At 54.7% G+C, this 19,245-nt stretch overlaps 3 protein-coding genes across 5 annotated transcripts; 1 reads left to right on the top strand and 2 right to left on the bottom strand.

The window, feature by feature from the left end:
- Nucleotides 1–1,037: 1,037 nt before the first annotated feature.
- OSCAR (osteoclast associated Ig-like receptor) lies at nucleotides 1,038–8,352 on the bottom strand. Its single transcript, XM_034672604.1, has 5 exons — nucleotides 7,799–8,352; nucleotides 7,061–7,093; nucleotides 4,442–4,783; nucleotides 3,266–3,547; nucleotides 1,038–2,844 (listed from the first exon to the last, which is right to left on the bottom strand). The coding sequence occupies exons 1-5, from the start codon at nucleotides 7,833–7,835 to the stop codon at nucleotides 2,708–2,710; spliced, it is 831 nt and encodes a 276-aa protein (XP_034528495.1). The 5' UTR covers nucleotides 7,836–8,352; the 3' UTR covers nucleotides 1,038–2,707.
- Nucleotides 8,353–8,647: 295 nt separating this feature from the next.
- NDUFA3 (NADH:ubiquinone oxidoreductase subunit A3) lies at nucleotides 8,648–10,998 on the top strand. Its single transcript, XM_002927954.4, has 4 exons — nucleotides 8,648–8,805; nucleotides 9,028–9,102; nucleotides 10,337–10,414; nucleotides 10,841–10,998. The coding sequence occupies exons 1-4, from the start codon at nucleotides 8,796–8,798 to the stop codon at nucleotides 10,930–10,932; spliced, it is 255 nt and encodes an 84-aa protein (XP_002928000.2). The 5' UTR covers nucleotides 8,648–8,795; the 3' UTR covers nucleotides 10,933–10,998.
- Nucleotides 10,999–11,048: 50 nt separating this feature from the next.
- TFPT (TCF3 fusion partner) lies at nucleotides 11,049–19,239 on the bottom strand. 3 transcript variants are annotated; one of them, XM_002927955.4, is made up of 6 exons: nucleotides 18,803–19,239; nucleotides 17,814–18,072; nucleotides 15,122–15,192; nucleotides 11,892–11,961; nucleotides 11,582–11,800; nucleotides 11,049–11,197 (listed from the first exon to the last, which is right to left on the bottom strand). In XM_002927955.4, exons 1-6 carry the CDS (start codon nucleotides 18,823–18,825, stop codon nucleotides 11,078–11,080), a joined length of 762 nt encoding a protein of 253 aa, XP_002928001.1. In that variant the 5' UTR covers nucleotides 18,826–19,239; the 3' UTR covers nucleotides 11,049–11,077. The 3 variants fall into 3 exon arrangements, with proteins under 3 accessions (XP_002928001.1, XP_019664268.1, XP_011233991.1); XM_019808709.2 differs by having other exon boundaries at nucleotides 19,117–19,238; XM_011235689.3 differs by lacking the exon at nucleotides 18,803–19,239 and adding an exon at nucleotides 18,597–18,738.
- Nucleotides 19,240–19,245: the final 6 nt, after the last annotated feature.

Below are 19,245 nucleotides of genomic sequence, written 5' to 3'. Positions count from 1 at the left end.
ACCACGCCACACTCGTGTTCCTTTCCTGATTTATGCCTAATTTTGAAGGAGCATACATCCTCTTCTGTTGTTACTGAATTTTCCAACTCCCCCTCCCCCTCTCCCCTCTTTATGAAGGAGAGATTTTCAGGCTTGTTGGATAAATAAATGCAAAGGTTGGTTGATGGATACTGAGTGAGTATAATAAATAGGTGAGTGGATTAATAAATTGATTAACTGATTAATAAAGGGAGGAACGGATGAATGGACGTAAGAATGAATGAATGATGGGTAAGGGCAAAAGGAAGGATGCATATTCAAATAAGAGCAAGAGGAAAGGGGATGGATGGATGGATGGATGGATGGATGGATGGCTAGATGGCTAGAAAGAAACGATGAGAATCAGTGAACAAATGGATGGATGAGTGAGTGGGATGAGTGGTTGAATAGTAATGGAACCAATGAATGAATACATGCAGCCGAGTTGAAGTACAAACTCACGGGGAGCCTCCCTGATGTGCCCCTGACTTCCCGTATGACTAGGGGGGAGCTGCATGCCACCCCTGCATTCCACCATTTTCCCATCTGCAACATGAGAAGACTGGATTTGATGATTTTGCAGCCCCATCCAGGTCTGGTTCCCTCCTGGGAATCTGGGTCCCTGCTTCTCCCTTGACTTCCACATCCACATGCAGTTCACAGGGAGATTGCCCAGGATATCCTCCACGGGAGTCCCCACATTGATACGAAGTACAAACCCAGAACGTCCAGCTTGGAGCCTCTCCTCCCATCTCTTCAGCAAGTCAGTGAACCAGGTGGCTAACTTAACTTCAAATTTCAGTTCTGCTTAATTGCAGTACCCAAATCTCAACCACTGGGAGAACTGGGTGTTGAAATAGCATTGTTTAATGCTGTTTATCCGTATTGTGAATTTCCCGGTCTTTATACAAGTCCAGAGATCAGTTTCTGTAACCAAAGAACACCAACAAATATTGCTCAACTTCCTCAAATTGTGTTTGACCGTGGGTGTTAGGGAATTGTTCCATCAATGAAAGGAGTCATGATCAGAATTTTTAATAAAATAGATTATAATGAAATAGTAGAAGTGAATATTGCTTCATAGAACTTGAATTCTAGTTTATAGGTGTAAATGGATGTGTGTACAGGGCTGTGATGTAAGCTTTGCTTCCTACTCATGGGGGGTAGGTTAAAACTGCTGATCTGAGCTTTTATGATCTCTCTCCACATGTTGGGGACAAGTTACCTTGTTTGATTATCTTGAATCCACATGGTATATATTTTTAGTTTCCTCTTTCATGGATAAAAATTCAGGAGGGTCTGGGGCGCCTGGGTGGCATAGTCGTTAAGCACCTGCCTGCGGCTCAGGGCGTGATCCCGGCATTATGGGATCAAGCCCCGCATCAGGTTCCCCTGCTGGGAGCCTGCTTCTTCCTCTCCCACTCCCCCTGCTTGTGTTCCCTCTCTCTCTGTCAAATAAATAAATAAAATCTTAAAAAAAAATTCAGGAGGGTCTGTAGATTGCTCAAGGCTATCCCCCTAGTGGGTGCTGGAGCTGGAGCTGTCCAAAAAAATGGAAGGCATCCTCTCCTTCATAAAGTGGGGAGAGGAGGAAGGGAAGGTGGAAAATTTAGTAACAATAGAAGAAGATATACGCTCCATCCAAAATTAGGCATAAAGCAAGAAAGGAACACAAATGTTGAGCGGTAAGAAGTGCTTAGAGACAGAAAATGTGTGTGTGAGGGTGTTAAAGGCATCCGGGTTACCAAGATTAAAATAGAAGTTAATAAACTCAGGAGAAACTGAATGTAGTCAGGCCTTCCAGAAAGAGAGGTGAGAGGGGAGAGCAAATGGGCTGCAAGGGGGAATGGTTTGCATTATCTTTACCACCGTGAAGGCAGCCAAGACCCCGTGGGAAGCAGGCCAGGTGCCATGTAGAAATGTCCAGGTCACAGCTCTGCTGCGCACACTGCATTTGCTGTTGCCTTGACAACGGACTCCACTTAATCATAATGAGGGTTCAAGAAAAGCAGCCTGCGCTGCCCGCCAGTGAAGCTTTAACTAGGGAAGAATGTTCTCCTCGGTCAGATCTTGGTCTACCTTCGGGGAAGGTCTGAGGAGGGGTTTGGAAGAGGTTTGTTTGGCGACCAAGAATGATGTCATGAAGGCAATGGCAGTGAATTGCTTAAAAGTTCAGCGGGAGCATGCACAATGGGATGGAGAAGAGCTAACTTCATTCCGGCCCTGAGCATCTGGTAGAAACCGCAGTTACAGGATAGCTAACATTTATTGAGCATTTACTATGGGCCAGTCACTTTTAAGGGCTTCGTGTGTGTCGCCCTCTTAATCCTATAACAAGATTATGATGTGGGTATTATCAGTGAGCCCATTTTACAGTCAAGGCAACTGAGACTTGGGAAGGCTTCTTTCCTAATAACCCAGTGAGTGAGCAGCGGCACTGGGAATCGAACCCAGGCCTCGTGACTAGGAAGCCTTAACCACGGATACAGCCTTCCCCTGATCCACTAGAGGAATGACCCAGAAGGGAGCTAGACACAGTAGAAGCTTATTATGGCCCAGAAGCCGGGCTCAGCCAGAAGGACTGTGGGGCTCTTGGAAGGTCCAGGCGAAACCCAAGAATCCGTTTCTTCTTTCCATCTCTGGGAGGTCTTCTCACACTGCGAAGCATCTGTATCCAGTCGTCTGGGCCTCAGGGCCTGACACTGCGTGGGGCGTGACTCTGGCTGCGCCAGTCAAAAACGACCAGTGTGCCCAGGGAGATGAGCACCAGGCCAGCCAGCCCCAGGCGGACAAGGTTGCCCTGCGTGTAGTCCAAGGAGCCTGAGCCTGCAGGACAGCAAGAGAGAGAGGCCTTCAGCTCCGGAGCCCACAGCCTGGGCCTGCCCTCTGGGTCTTGAACCTCCAGGGTGAGACTGGGGACACAGCTCCCAGTCTCAAAGTGTGGTGGGTCGATGGGAGCAGGACTCCTGGATTTGGGGTGGAGAGGGGAGGGTCCTGATCCCTAGATTGGGGAGCAGGGAGGAACGGGGGGGGGGCCACGGACCCCCGAGGTGAGGAGCAGGGAGGGTTTGGGGGCCCTGACCCCCAGGCTAGAGATCAGGGAGAGGCTGGGGACCCGGACTCCTGGGTTGGGGAGCAGGGAGAGGCTGGGGATCCAGACCCCTGGGGCTGGGGAGCAGGGAGGAACCGGGGGCCCGGACCCCCGGGGCTGGGAAGCAGGGGCTGGGGCGGGGCGCGCTGCCCTCACCGTCGGCGCTGATGACCAGCGGCTCGCTGCGCAGCGACAGCACGTAGGGGGAGGACGGCGTGTGGTAGTAGCAGCTGTAGGTGCCGGGCGCGCTGGCGCCGGGCAGAGGGAAGTCGGCCCACGGCTCGGCCGAGTCGCGGTACTGCAGCGGCGCCGCCACGCCCACGCGGTACAGCGCGAAGCTCATGCCCCGCAGGCGGCCCGCGCAGCGCAGGCTCACGTTGGCGCCGGGAGCCACCACCGGCCCGGGCAGCGCCACCAGCGACGGGGCGGGCAGCTGGTCTGCGAGGGGCACGGACCGGGACGAGCGCTGGCGCGGCCCTGCCGCCGCCTCCGGACCCGCTCCCTCTGCTTCCCTCCTGCCCTCTCCTCCGCCTCCACCTGCCTCCCGCCCGCCCTCTCCTCCATCTCCCTCCCGCCCGCTCGCCCGCTCCTCCATCTCCCTCCCTCACTTCCTCTCCGCTGTCCGCCGGCCCCCCAGCCTCTACCTCTCTCTCTGCACTTCACGGGGGCACCCCGTGTCTCTTTATCTCTGCCAGCGTCTCCCACAGTTTCTCCGCCTCCGGGTCGGTCTCTGTGCCCTTTGCTCGTTATCCCTGACTCCCCCTGTGTCTTCATCCCCAAGGACATACGCCTTTCTCTGTGTCTCTGTCCTTCTTCCCTGGATGTCCCCGTGTCTCTGCCGGAGCCTCACTAAAATTCTTTCTGTGTCCCTGTTTTAATCTCCCTGTCCTGTGTTTCACTACCCTGGATCTCGGAGGCAGCGTCTCTGGAAGTGTTTGTTCTGGTGTTTCTGGCTTTCTCCCAAGGTTTCCTAATCTCAGCACTCGGGACATTTCGGATCAATCTGGATAATTCTTTGTTGTACGGGGCGAGGATGGGGGCTGTCCTGTGCATTGTTGGATGTTTTGCAGCATCTCTGGTAGTAGTGACAACCAAAAATGTCCCCAGATATTGCCAGAAAGGTCACCTGGGGGGCACATCGTCCCTGGTTAAGAACCATCCCTGTTTCTCTTTCTCTCCCCACGTAGCGTTTTTGCTCTGGGTCATTGTACAAGCCTGTGTCTATATGTCTCTTTCAGTATCTCTTTCCCTGTATTTCTCTGTCTCTCCTTCTTCCTCCCTCATCACTCCCAAAGTCCCTTCTTCTCCCCCCCTCCCACCCCAGGACCTCACCTGTCACCAGCAGTTCCAGCGTATCACTGGGATGGGACCAGACACCCAGATTCCAGCCTGGATTTCGGTAGCAGCAGCGGTAACTGCCGCCCTGGGCTGGGGTCACCTCCTCCAGGAAGAACTCTGCCAGCTCCATGGACACATCCCGGTACAGCACAGGGGTGATCACTCCAGACTTGAAGAGTGCAAACCTCCAGGCAGGTTGAGGTGCCTGGCACCTCAAGGTCACATTGACCCCAGGGGTTACAACAGCAGCAGGCTGAGCCTCCAGCCATGGCTTGGAGTATAAGGCGGGGGGGACTGAATAAACAGGGCTGCTGGGTCCCTGGGTTTCCTGGGAGCCTGAGGAGATGGGGTGGGAAGAGAATCACCTGGGGGCAATCCCTGCCTCTTTCTCATCCTTAGTTTCCTGCTTGTAAAGTAGGGGAGATGCTGGACCCTGGTTAAGGATTGTAAGGACTAGCTGCAAATTAGAGAAGCAGGGCAGCTCCTGAGCTTTACTCCATGGTTTTTAAACATAATGTCAAGGGATTGGGTCCCAGAAATCTGTAATTTTAAATTGCTCTTCAGACTATTTGTAACATTGTCAACATATTTCAGTAGTTGCCAAAACTTGCTATTTGGGAGAAAGAAAGGAAAGAAAGGAAAAGGAAGGAAGGAAGGGAGGGAGGGAAAAGAAAAAGAAAGAAAGAGAGAGAGAGAGAGAGGGAGAAAGAAAGAAAGAAAGAAAGAAAGAAAGAAAGAAAGAAAGAAAGAAGAAAGAAAGAAAAAGAAAAAGAAAGAAAGAAGAAAGAAAGTTAGTTGTATCCCTACCTCAGACCAAATTCCCCAAGACCAATTCCAGGTTAATTAAAGACCTACATTGTTTTGTTTTGTTTTGTTTTACTGTAAAAGTAGTAAAAGAAAATATAGGAAAATATATTTATCTTGGGGGTAGAGAAAGCTACCTTAAAATATAAAACAAAAAATTCAGAAGAGACAAGGTTAATTAATTTGATGACGGCAAAAGTTTAAAGTTGTGTATGAGAAGAGACAGATAGGGACCAGAAAACCAGAAACAGCACTGGCAGAAATGACTTATTCATTAATCACATAGATTAAGAGTATAGAAAGAAATCCCAAACCCAGCAGAGTTGAAAATTGGGCAAAACCTATGAATCAGGCAGTGCACAGAAGAGGAAGTCCAATGGATGAAAACACATGGGGAGGGGGGAAGTTGCTTAATGTTACTAGTAATCATTAAAAAAAATTAAAACAACAGTAAGATTTTTTGCCTACCAGGTTGTCAAAAATTAAAACAGTGGTTTATACTCTGTTTGGGTGAAGATACGGTGAAACGGGTAGTTAGGTTCCCTCGAGTGTACCTTTTGAGAACGCAGTTCATCCTTTCTGTCCAAATACACAAAGGGCATGCCCTCGTAATTCCACCGTTTCACCCTAGACAACTGTACATAAATGGGCGCACAAAGCTCACACTGGAGTACTCCTTGAAGCATTGATTAGGGTGAGGCTGGGGAAGGACACTGGAAGCAACCTAAATATACGCCGAGAGGGCCAAGTGAACTAGAATCCAGCCATACAATGGCAAATGTTATATTGCAGTTTAAAAAGTATAGTTATAATAAAATGGAAACGTCTCCAAGAGAGATTGTAAAGTGAAAAAATGTAAGATGCAAAATAGTATGAGTCATGAAAAATCAATTTTGCCTTGGCGAGAAAACAAAGGGGTATATAAATACATATATGTGTCTGAATGCATGGAAATTTTTTGTAAGGATTTAGAGCTTAAGATGAGGAAGGGGAAAAGGGAGGTTATATGTCCTTTGGGAGTAATTTTTTAAACCATGAATATATGTTAGCTTTATCGTTTAAAAAATAATAATTAAAATAAATTGATAGCTAAGGTATCAGTGGTTTTCCAGGCGATTCTTAGTTGTAGTGTAATGGGGGGGCGGTTTGAGAGAAAGAGGTCTCACCAATCAGAAAACCTGGAAAGAAACTCAAGGCTGTCTCAGGGTGGAGGATCGTACTCTTGTGGAAGTTGGTTTCCAAACGGGGGAATAATTGGCATTGCCAGAAGTCCTGTTTCTTGAGCCCTGCACTATGCCATGCTTTGAGTCAAGGGTTTTATGTGATTTTTAAATTCATTTTTAAATACTTCTATTTTTTAAAGTAATCTCTACACCCAACATGGGGCTCAAACTCACAATGCCAAGATCAAGAGTTGCGTGCTCTACCGACTGAGCCAGCCAGGCGCCCCGTACACATGGGTGATTTTATTAAATCCTCACAATAGCCCATTTCACAGAGAAGGAAACTGAGGAGCAAGCAGTGGTTTGTTCAAAGTTGTAAATGAATAATATGGTGAAAGTGGGGTTGCAGCTTAGGTCTCTTTAGCTCCAAAGTTCATGGTCTTCACTGCTCACCTCTGCGGGTCACTGAAGGGAGTAAGATAAGGAAAGAAAGGAAGGAGGGAGGGAAGGAAGGAAAAGATGAAAGAAGGGAGGAGAGGAAGGAAAATCTGGAAATCTAGGGTCAGGGAGCACCAAAATAAAATCTGAGTAGTTGGAAATGGGCTGTCAGCAGCTTACAGGTGAATGGAGGGGAGATATTACTCACCAGTTGGAGTGATGTCTGCATGACACAGAGGCCCTGTAGAAGGTGGACAGGCTAAGTCTTTTCAAAGCCCTAGTCTTCTCCCAGTCCTACCTCACTGCAAACTCAGGAATCTAAATCCTTCCTCTAGGAAACAGGAATCTTACCCATGTGCCCTCTCTCAGTAGCCATAACTCGAGGTTCTTACTCCCCACCTACTTCAGAAGCCTGAATTCTGGCCCCAGCCCTCTCTTGCCTCTACACCCAGTGTTCAGACCCTTGGACTCCATATTTTCCAGGAGACAGTGGTCTGAGCCCACAGTGTCTCCTCCCTGGGGTCAGGAGTCTGGATCCCCAGCTCCCTCCTTTCCCAGAGACCCAGGTGTTCTGGCTTCGTCGTCTTCCTACATCAGAATCTAGGACTCCACACTTGCTATCCGCAGGAGTTCAGGTCCTTAGCACCCTCCTGCCTCAGGACCCAGAGAATCCTGCCCCCATGCTCTCCTTGTCCAGGAATAGGAATTCAGGACCCATGTGTCCTTCTGTGTTAGGGCCCAAGGATCTGGGTCCTGTCCCCTTGTTCTGGTCTAGAATTCTGAGCCTTCAGCTGGTGCTCCCTGACTATCCTGCACCTGCCCTCAGGGAGACTCAGTAGCCCTCTTCCTTTCCCCCTCCCTACTCAGGGTGTCCAGGTCCCCAGAGCCTATCTCTCTGCGCCCCAAGCAGCCTGGGACCCAGGGTGAAGGGGGTGGGGTGGCTCACAGAGGGTCAGCAGCTGGAGGGTCGGCACCAGAGCCATGGCGGACAGATCTCGGCTGGAGCAGAAGGAGGAGCCAGGGCTCAGCTGTGCCCGCTCACCTCTCAGGAAATGCAGTGTCAGAAAGCCAGAGCCAGAGTTCTGTTTAAGGAAGGGAGGAGGGAAGTGGGGGCCTCTGGCTGACCGTGTCACAGCCCCATGGTGCTGTGGAAAACCTGGGAGAAGGGGCAGTCATAACCACTTGTGTTCACCAATTAAACTTAAAAAAAAAAAAAAAGACTAAAAACTAGCACCTATTATGTGTGGGACGCTGTGCTGCGCTATTCTGGGAGCACAGAGAGGAGTCAGACCCCATTACTGCCCTAGAGCAGCTCCCAGTCTGATGTAAAGACAGAGGCCAACCAGCTGAGTTAAAAAAAAAAAAAAAGAAGAAGAAGAAGAAGAAAGAGAAAAAGAAAAGAAAAGCGAGCTACCATAGAGGTCCCATATGGCACTGCGAGAATCCACGGAAGACCCCTAACCCTTCTGGGATGAGAGGTAAAGCTTCCAGAACGAACTGATTTTGAGCTGCGACCTCAAATGATAGCTGTCCTTTGTCCTCTCCCGGCCTCCGTTCCTCCATCTGTAGAATGGGCTTTCATGAGTAAACTCTAAAATGAAGACTGTTGCATTCCGCCTTGGATGGGTCACAGCTGGAATCCTGGGAGTGCTCCTCAGGCGTGACTCCTAGGCGGAGAGACAGGCTTGCCCTTTAATCTGCAGCGCCGCCCGCGTTTCCGCGGCAGCTTCTGACAGCTCTTCTGCGCCAGTGCGCACGCGCGGACTCAGACGGCTGGGGCTCGCGCGCGGGTACCACAAGTCCCAGACTGCTCCGCGTCCTCGTCCCCGCCCTGGACCTCAGTTCCGTGCCAGGGTGCACGCGCAGACTCAGAGAGCAGAGACTCCGGCGCAGGGACCACAACTCCCAGAGTGCTCCGCGTGCTTGCCGCCGCCGCGACCAAGATGGCCGGTAGTAAGTGAGGGCCCCGCGGTCGCACGGGGTCCGGTGGTTCCGGGACCCCTGGTGGTGCCGGGGCTGGGGCGCGGCAGAGCCTCCGTGGAGGCGGTGGGGTCCGGTTGGGAGGGGGACGCCAAGGTCACGAGAGGGCTCCTCCAGGGCAGGGGCGGCGCGAGAGGGTTAGAGGTCACTGGGGGCGTCCCCTGCAGGACTGACCCTCCTCACCCGCCCCTGCAGGACTCGCCACCTTCCTCAAGGATGCCTGGGCCAAGGAGCCGGTGCTGGTCGCGTCCTTCACTATCGGGGGCCTTGGTGCGTGAGCCTGCATCGCCCCACCCTGCCCCAAAGCCCCGTCGCTCCCCACTAGCGTTCCATCCTGTCCCCCTCAACGTTCTGTGGCTCCCTCGTGTGTTAGCGCCCGCACGACGACCCCTTGCCCGCCCCATCCCGATATTATGACCCCTTCACCAGACCCTCTTCCCACCCCGTACACACCTACCCAGGAGGTCCATGATCCCCCAAAGGAGAGGTTCTCAGCCCCGGCTGTGCATTAAAAACACCTGAGCGACAAAAGTAAATGTCCGAATCCTACCCACTTTTCAGCCTCGCCCCCCACCACGTTCAGTGTGGAGCTGAGTGGGGTGGAGGTGGGGCTGGGGAATCCTGTGAAATCCCTCAGTGATTCTATTGACAGCGTCTGTTCTAGAACAGGGTTACTCCCACTTGAATGTGTGGCAGGTCTTGTTGAGATGCAGGCTGCCATTGCATAGGTCTGGGATGGGGCAGGGGATGCAGCATTTCTCCCGGGTCCCCAGATCTTGTCAGTACTGCTGTTCTGTAGGCCACGCGCCGCGGGTGAGGTTCTAGAGCAGTTGTCTCTTAAGGCAGCCACTGGCCACACTGGCCACTGAGTTGAGCTGGTACACGTTTCGGTTGTGTCACGTACACACTGGATTGCAGAGTATATGACAAGTCTTTAGAGTATCTCCAAGCTCCTTTCCTTTTAACTTTATGTTTAATGTGGCTGTTAGAAGGTGTGAAACTAAGTATGTGGCTCTTATATTTCTATCAGACAGTGCTGGCCTGGAACATTGCTTTTACCCCCTACCCCTGCCCCCCAGAGTCCTGGCTCCCACCTGGGTGGGCTGTAATTTCCCAGCGACTAATCCTTGTACAACCCTCCTTTCCTCAGTTTGAAACAGTTCGTGATTCCTCTGGAAGATTCCCAAAACACTCCTCTCACCCACCACCTTGTGCTCCCTGACCACCTCTACACTCATGCACTCATTCCGTGACCACCCCCATGTCTTCCCTTCCCTGTGGCCTCTAGGTCCCATGTTTCCTTGAATTGCTTGCTCCCACCCCCTCTCCTGCTGATAAATGGGGATCCCAGAATGCCAAGGGGTCTCCTGGAGGGGCAGGACCTCCCTGCCCCCCTCCTCCCATGTACTTGACTCCCAGTTTGCCAAGGCTCAGCTTCTGCCCCTTCCTCTCCCACCCCCGCCTGAAAGCCACCTTCCCCGGGGCCTCACCCGTCTCTCCACAGCTGTAATTCTGCCCACCCTCAGCCCCTTCACCAAATACGCCACCATGATCAACCAGGCCACGCCCTACAACTATCCAGGTGAGTGGGAGCTGGAGGGCTGGCCCCAAGTGGGAGTGGGGGTTCGGGGGGTAACCTCCCTGTGCTGGGGGAGGAATCATCATGGACAGGTCTTTCCTCTGCAGGGGTCTGAGAATCTGTAGTGTGGGCTGGACTTTCTTTTTTTTCTGAGATCTAATCCATGTGCCATAAAACTCATTTCCTGTCAGTTTTGCACTTGTGAGTTTCTGTTGTTGTTCCAGATTTGTATTCCTTTCTGGCTTTTTGTCATTCTGTCTCTCTCTATGCTTTTCCACGCCTCTGGGTCTCTGTCTCCCTGCTTCTGTGTCCCCTCTTTCACCTCTCCCCTGGGGTCCCCGTTCCCTCTTTGAATATGAACTGACAGACTAGCCTTCATGGGCCTCCCAAGATCTGCTGGTCTTAGTGGCCCACCCTCCTGCCCCACAGTGCCCCTCCGAGATGATGGGAACATGCCCGAAGTGCCCAGCCACCCCCAGGACCCCCAGGGCCCAAGCATGGAGTGGCTGAAGAAACTGTGAGCACCCCTGGTGACATGGAGGCGGCCCTCCCCTGTAGCCAATAAAATTCAAAAAGCGACCCCAGAATCTGAGCTTGTGCGTGATCAGTGGTGGGAACAGACAGTGGCCAAGGCATTTCTGGGGGTCAGTTTATTGGGGGTGGGGGTCAGTCAAAAGGGGGGCTGGCTAGGGTGGGGTAGGGCAGCAGTTTGTCTGGCCCCCGAGAAACCCAGCTGGAGTCCAGGGCCTCATCTGCTTCGAAGCCAAAGTCTTCCTCCACCTTAATCTGGGGGAGAGAAGGAGCAGGCGTGAGCAGGCCCACCGGCCTCAATTCTGGCTCCTCAGACAACTTCCTCTGGGCACCTGGGCGAACACCCCAACAGTCCTGCCTTCCCTTCTGCCCGTGGTCTCTGACCCTCCCTCTCCCCTATGCTCCAACCTTCTCTAGTCTCTTTCCTGCTCCCCCAGCCTCCTCCAGGTCTCTCTCCTTCCTTTTCCACCTGAGCCCTCACCCCTCACCTGGCTTGTTCCGGCTCTTTCTCCTTCCCTACCCACCCCCAACCCTTCCAGCCCCACCTCCTTTCTCCAGCTGTCCCCAGCCGGAGCCTGCCTGCTCTGCCAGGCCCAGCCCCCATAGCACTGTTGCCAAACCCAGGAGCCCTGGTCCCACCTGCACCGGGGCCAGTTCTGGAGTCAGCACAGCTCCTGCTCGGCGTCCTTCCCGGGGCGCTCGCCGCCTCTTGCGTCCACTGGGTCCCTCACCAGGGGTCGGGCTGCTGGGTTCTGGGGGTGCGGGCATCCTTCGGGGTGGAGACAGCCCCTCTTTCTCTGGAGGTTCGTTCTCAGCATTGCCGGGAGTGGGAGCATCTGTGCCCTGGCTGCCCTCGTCCTGGTGGGGAAAAGGGGCGGCAGGTGAAGACTCTGTCCTGGTACCCAGCCCCCCCCTGCCCCGCCCCAGCCTGCTAGGAGGCCGTGCTCACCTCCAGGACGATGGTGAGCTGGCTGGTGCGGTAGTCATCACCGTAAGCATCCAGCACTCTCATGAGGAACCTGTGTCCGGAGAGAGGCCACCAGGGGCACAACCTCAGTGTCTGGTGGTTGGGGAAAGGGGTACCCCACAGCCTAGCCCCAGCTCTGAAGCCAAGGTTGCCCTGGAACCATAGAGCCAGAAGATTCGGAGCTCCCAAATCTGAGACCGTGGTCCAAGTACTTGAGCACGCAGTGGGACCCTGGGCCAGACAGGGGGACCTCTCTGCACTGGTTTCCTGCTCTGTCAACAGGACAAGAGAACCCTGAGTGGGCGGATCACCATGAAAGTGGCACTGCAGCTAGCAGTGACATCCCCTAGTGCTCTGCCAACGTTCTGGTGTCCGCTGGTGTCTTTATCAGAACCAAAGAGCAAGAGAAAGACCGTGCAGAGCACTCCTGCCTCCCCTAGTCCCTGCTTCTAAGAACTTTGGGGTTTTTAAGGTCTGAATGCTACCCGGGGGGCCAGCGCCTGGGCGGAGCGCTTTACATGCAATCTCTCCAGGTGTGTGTCCGCACCGGCTCCGCACCATGTGTTCTCAGTGCTAGCAATACTTCGGGGATCACACAAAAACCCCTGTGCCTACTGAACTTGGGGCACAGTCAGCAAATCCATAAAACAGTAAGCTGGAATGTAGGAAGACGCAGGATACCTGGAAGAGGGCTGGAACCTCAAAAGGATGGTGGGGGATGCCTCATGAGAAGGTGAGGGAGTGGCAGAAAAACATTTCTGGTGGAAGGAACAACCTGCGCAAAGGCCCTGAGGCGGGAGCAGCACGTGTGCTGTGCTCTTGGTAGAGCAGGGTGTGACAGGCCCTCTGACAGAGGGCCTTGTCGTAGGATAAGTCTTGCTCTGAGTCACGTGGGTCCCCGGCGGGGTTTGGAGCAGAGAAGTGACTTGGTGTGTCTTGCCTTTTATCCTTTCTTTTTTTTTTTTACTTTTGAAAAAAGAATCTTTAAAAATTTGTGGTAAGATACACATAACATACCATTTGCCAGTTTAAGCATTTGTCAGTGTCCAGCTCAGCGGCATTAAGCACATTCACACTGTTGGGCAGCCATCACCATCTGTCTCCAGGACTCTCTTCCTCTTCCCCAAGTCTGTCCCACTGAACAACTCCCCGGTGCCCTGCCCCTAGCAACCACCACTCTCCTGTCTGTCTCTGTGAACGCAAGTCCTCACAGGAGTGGAATCACGGTATTTGTCCTTCAGTGACCGGCTGACTTCACTTAGCACAACGTCTTCGGGGTCTGTGGTGTAGCACCCTTTTCAAGACCAGATGGTAGTCCCACGTGTGGACCACACTGTGCTCACCCGCCCATCTGCAGACAGACGCTCGGATGCGTCCACGCTGGGCTGCTGTGCACACTGTTGTGATCATGGGTGCGCACGTATCCGTGAGTGGCCCCGCTTTCAGCTTTTCTGGGTGTGTATCTACAAGTGGACTTGCTACCTCATATGGCAATTCCGTCTTTAAATTGAGGGGAACGGCCATACTGGTTTTACACAGTGGCGTGCCTTACGTTTTAGAAGGTCTCCCGACCACCCCCCGAATTTCTGATGTGGTAGGTTTGGGGTGAGGTCTTGGAACCTGGGTTTGTGGCAAGTTCCCAGGTGGTGCCGAGGCTCCTGGTCCACGGGCTGCACTTTGAGAAGCACGGGGCCAAGCTCCAGAGAGTTCAGAAAGCACGATCACCGTGACTGATCTGTGTGGTTAAGGGAAGTTTAGCACGTGCAGATCCTTTCCCGAACTCATGTTTCAACCATAAAGGCCGGCCTTCCCTTTCATAAACTCTCTTGATTTTACTGTAAAACAAAGTCTTGGCTAATGGTGCAGCCGGGAAAAAAGGTTCACCCAGGGTGTGGTGGCAGGAGCCTCGGGAGGGGTCAGGGAGGCCAGGGCGAGCAGGGCAGGCATTGGGCAAGGAGCTGAGTCCCTTGGCCCAGGGTGCTGGCATCCTGGGTCTGTTCTGAGGGTGAGAGAGAAACAACTGGGAGGGTTCACTCTGACGTGGAGCAGCCTGAGGGGGAGCAGACCGGGGTCAGGGGGCGAGGTCAGAGTTAGCTTTGCATACGAGTGAGGTGACCAGAAGTCACTGCCCAGCGGGCGGCTGACAAAGGGGACAGAGAGTTCAAAGAGCTGCAGACAGGATTCAAAGGCTGGCAGTGTGTACGTGGCCCTTCAGGCCGTGGTGCTGTGAGACGTTCCGGAAGTGCACACAGAACCTTCTGTGAGAACAGAAACGTCCTGTACCCCTGCTATGCACTACTAGCCGCTGGCCACCTGTCGCTGTTGTGGAGCCCCTGGCATGTGGTGACAGCCACGGAGGAACCAACTTTTTGAGGTCATTTATTTCGGTTTTGACGTCGGTTGCCACCCGTGCTACTGAGCTGTGCAGTGAGCACCACTGAGGAACGGATGTTTTTAATTTCATTTACTTTTAGTTAGTTTGGGTGAAAATCACCACTGGAGGCTGCCAAGCACGTAAACAGAGGCCAGTGCAGCTGAGGAATTGAATTTTCTGTTTCACTCCAGTGAATTAAAATTTATTTTGACTAACGTTAACTTTCAACTTTAACGAAGTCTCGGGTTAAGTCGCCACCTGTGGCTGCCGTGCTGGACAGTGGAGGTGTGGACACGGGGGGACCCAGGGCCGAGCCCTGGGTACCAGCGAGGAGGAATGCCCAGGAGGCAGGGGAAAGTAGGCGGGTGAGGGACCTGAACGCCAAGGAAGGGCTTGAGGGCGGGCACGTCCTGTGGTCAGGTGAGTGCGGGGCTGAGGACTGACCGGGGCTGAGCACTGTGCACGGTCCACAGACACGGGGACACAGTGCGTGGCGGGAAGCTCCAGGCTAGGCTCTTCCCATGAGCTCCTGTTCGGTCCTCAGCAGCCACGAGATTTTGGCATTACCGAAATCAACTGAGCCAGGAAACAGGCTCAGAGAGGGATGTTGATTGCTCAGAGTCACACAGCAAAACTGCTTGAAACCAAGCGTACGACTCTACATCCTGATCTTCTGTTCTGTGCCTCCCCTTCAGAGGGAGCGCACCCACCGCCCCAGCCTCCCTCAGCCCTTCCGGCAAGGCCAGGGCAGGCAGGAAGCGGGCAAGAAGCGCGAGAGGTGGCCGACACGGCCGCCGGGAGCAGAGGCACGGGACGCAGGGGGCATGCAAGGGGTTACCTCCGCTCCTGCTGGAGTCTCCGTGTTATCCTTTGCACCTGATGGAGCCTGTTCAGGACCCGCTCATTCACCTGCAGGGAGGCAGGAGAAGGCACAAGTCACCTGGACTCTACTCACTTACTCTGCGCGTGGTGAGCGGAGCCCTGGCGGGGACCCAGGGAGGCGGCCACACTGCCCCCCAGCCTCCGGGGCCTGCTGCACCCACTTCTTCCCTCCTCTCGGCCCCTCCTGCCCCTCTCCCTCGCATCCACTGCACCCCAGTGGGCCTCCTCCCCTCCTGGGGGCCTTCCCACGTGCCTGCAGAGCTCCCTCCTGCAAGTCTGACCCCAGAGATTACCTGCTCAGGGAGTCCACCCAGACCTCCCACTAACTGCAATACCCCCTCCTCATGTCCCCTGCCGTGCTCCCCCATGCCCCCCTGTGCCCCCAACCACTCCTCTCTGCCTCAGTTTTCCTTACAACGCTCCTCACTGCCTTCTAGCCTATCCACTTCTCTTGCTCACTGTCTGTCTCCCCCCACCAGACAAAGCACCAAAGGACAGGGATCGTGCCTGGGTCCCATGCCTTGAGCAGAAGCTGGCGGGGGCAGGGGGAGGGTGCTCCGTCAGTATTGCTGAACGCGTGACCCCCTGTTGTGTAAAGTGCAAGGGACACCACGCCCACTTGCCAGACATTAGGCAGGTGGTGGCTACTTCAGGACCATCAGAGGTGTGTAGGCCAAGACACGGATGAGTAGGTAGGACACCGGCTCAGAAAGATCTGGGTTCAAACCCCAGCCGACCCTTTCAGCTGTGTGACCTGGGGCGAGTTACCTAGAACGGCTCTGGGCCTTACGTTTGTAAACAGGAATAACACCACCACCTATTCCTAATGGGGTGGACAAAGCAGAAACTCAAATGCCGGCTCCGTGTGAGCAAATGACTGAATCCCTTTGGATCCCGGTATCCATGTGTTAAAGGGGGCTCGGGGTCCCGCTGCCAGGTGGGGGGGGGGCAGGTAGAGGCGGCAGGGCGTCCTGAGACGACACCTGTGTAAAGCCCAGGGCAGGCCTGGCACACGGTGGGTACTCCCACGTGACCGCGGTCACTCATGTCACCACCCGTGTACTGAGAAGCCCTATGAATACAGAATGCCATGGATGAAATGTTACTGCTATTGTGGAACTCACGGGAGCAGTCTCCAGGGGAGCAGAGGTGAGAGGGGTGAGGAGGGAACGAGGTCGGGGTGAGCTAAGGACGCGGTGGAGCCAACAGCCCCTAGCACAAGATGTATGGTGTCTGGTTTGTGTACATCACACCTGATTGGTCCCCTGCCGTCTTCCAGCTGTGCATGTACGCATACACGAAACCACGAGGCAGAGAGCGTCCTGCGAACGTCCTGTCACTGGGTGCGTGGGAGCGGCTGGCCACGGGCACACACCTTCAGCTCTGGTGCAACTTCCAGGCAGTACATTTTAATACACGGAGCTGACCTGCTCCAAGCACTCCCCCTGCTCCCACTTCCCGAGGGGCCCTCTCCGACATCTGTCAAAGCAAACGTCTGTCCCGCTCCAGGCAGCCTAATGTGCTCTGCACCCAAAGACGGCTTGAACGTCCGTCCTTGCTCTCTACGTGCTCTGTCTCCTGACCCCCACTCCAGCTCAGACCATGACACCAGCCTCCCCTTGTCCCCAGTGTCCCCAACACCACCGTTAGGGGTTGGATGGTGTCCCCAAAAAAGGTGTACAGTCCTAACTCCCAGTACCTCAGAACGTGACCTTCGGACATAGGGTCTTCACAGGGATAATCAAGTGAAATGAGGTCAGTAAGCGGGCCCATGTCCTCATACGGGGAGGAAATTGGGGCACAGACAGCCATGCCCAGGGGGAACGCGTGACGGTGAAGGCAGAGATCACCAGTCGGGGACACCGATGATTGCCAGCAACCACCAGATGCAAGGAGAGAGGACGTAGTAGACACTTTTCCACACCCCCTGCCGCCCCCCCCAGGGGGGGGGCTCAGAAGGAACCAGTCCTGCTGACACCTGCTGACAGCCTGATCTTGCACCTGCGGCCTGCAGAGAGCTGTGACAGTACATTTCTTTTACTGAGCACCCAGTTCGTGGTACAGCAGGCCTAAGAGACTAATACGACCAAGCTCGGTCTTCCAAACACCCAGACCCGACCCTGTCCCCACCCTGTCTGAAACCTTCCAACGGCTCCCCCTTACTTAAATCAAGCAACAAAACAAAACCAAACTTCATGCCCTGGTGTTCCTGGCCTTTGAAGACCTGGTCCCTGCCAACTGCGCGCTCCCCTTTCTCAGCCAGGAAGCCGATGCAGTGATGCAGCTGATAGAAACTGCATCTGGGGCAGGAGCCGTGGGGATAGGAGGCTCCAAGGGAGATGCAAGCAGCAGAGTGGACAGGCCGCGAGGGCCTGATGTGAGGGGTATGGCAGACCTGAGAAGCCTGATCAGTGCGGAACAGGAGAGGCACCTGCAAACAGTGAGCTGATGTGGGTCGTCAGGGACGCTCATAGAGCACCCGGCTCTCCAGGGGCCTTGCATGGTGCCTGGCACATAACAGGTACAGAATAAATGAATGAAAGATTCACTCAGCTAGGTAAAGAAGGCTGGCACATGGACAGGCAGAGACTGGGAAGGAGTAATTTTGGCCAGGGGGCCCCGAAAGGGGAGAATCCGCACTCACCTACCTGCTCGATCTCCCGGCAGCGCCGCCCTAGCGCCTGGTACTTCCTGCGATTTAGTTCCCGCTGGCGCCGCCGCTGGCCGCGGGCGGCCTCTTCCTCTTCATCTCGCTCCCGGAGCCCCGAGCCGCCCAGACCCCCAGACACGAACTCCACTTCCGTCTCCAGCTCGCTCTCCAAGATGTGACCACCGAAGAGCGGAGGTAGCGCCAACTCCGAGCCTGGCGGCGCTGAGAACTCTTCAAAGCCCACAGCTGCCATGGTCCTGTAAGGTCAGGAGGTTCAGGGACCCTGAACCCTCGGCCCCCAGCTCCCTCCTCCCTCAGACCCGGGAGTCCCACAGGTGTTCGAGCCCCGACCCCTCCTTCCAGGATCCAGGAGTCCAGACCCCCAGACTTGCTCCCCGAGGATCGCAGGGACTTTAAGACCCCAACACCTCACTCAGACCCGGAGTCCTGCTCCCCAGCCCCTCCTCCATCATACCCAGGAGCCCAGGCTCCCCAGCCCCCTCCTCCATCAGACCCGGGAGTCCAGACCCCCTGCTCCTCTTCCATCAGACCCAGGGATCCAGACCCCTCACACCCAGGAGTCCTGGCCCCCAGCCCCCTCCTCCCTCAGACCCGGGAGTCCAGGCCCCCAGCCCCTCCTCCCTCAGACCCGGGAGTCCAGACCCCCAGCCTCCTCCTCCCTCAGACCCAGAAGTCCAGACTTCAGGACTTGCTCCCCGAGGACCCTAGAGTGTTCAAGCCCCCAACGCCTCACTCAGACCCGGGAGTCCAGGCCTCCAACCTCGTCATCTCTCAGATCCAGAACTCTAAATCTGTGGCTTTCTCCCCCAAGATGTCCAAGTACAGACCCTAGTCCCTAAGAGCGCTGAACGAAAGCAGTTGCATGAACTACAATTCCCATCCGCCCTCAAGTAAAAGTGCAGAGGGCTGTACGTGATGCAGCCGCAATGCCTTTTGGGAGTGGTGGTTTTCCCCCAAGCCACTCACCCCTCTCTCTGCTCCAGTTCCATGTCTCTCTCTCTCTCTCTCTCTCCCGCTCCGGGCGCCGCGGGTCTCAGAACGGTCAACCTCGCAAACCTCTCGGTTAAGGCCTTCGCAAAACTACCTGTCCCATCGGGCTTCACGGCACGGCATCCGGGACTTAGCCGCTACGCCTTCTGGGAGTTGTAGTTCCCGGCCTCCGACTTCCCTCCTCACCCCCTCCACCTCCACCCTGAGTCCCGCCCGGCTTAAAGGCCTTGCTTTGTGGTCTCCTTCCCCAGTCGTCTGAGTTGTCCCCGTCTTTATTCTTGTCTCTGCACCTTCTCGCCTGGTTAAGGCGATTCCCCGCTTGCCAGGCTCAGTCCTCGGCGGGCCGTCAGGCCGACAAGTCCCCTCTCCTCTCCTGCTTACCGCCTCTAAGCCTAGCGGCAGGAGCTAATAAAGTTGTT

Source organism: Ailuropoda melanoleuca, chromosome 12 (genome assembly GCF_002007445.2).
Source record: "Ailuropoda melanoleuca isolate Jingjing chromosome 12, ASM200744v2, whole genome shotgun sequence".
Classification (NCBI taxonomy): domain Eukaryota; kingdom Metazoa; phylum Chordata; class Mammalia; order Carnivora; family Ursidae; genus Ailuropoda; species Ailuropoda melanoleuca.
This window is presented reverse-complemented; position numbering and strand designations above follow the sequence as displayed.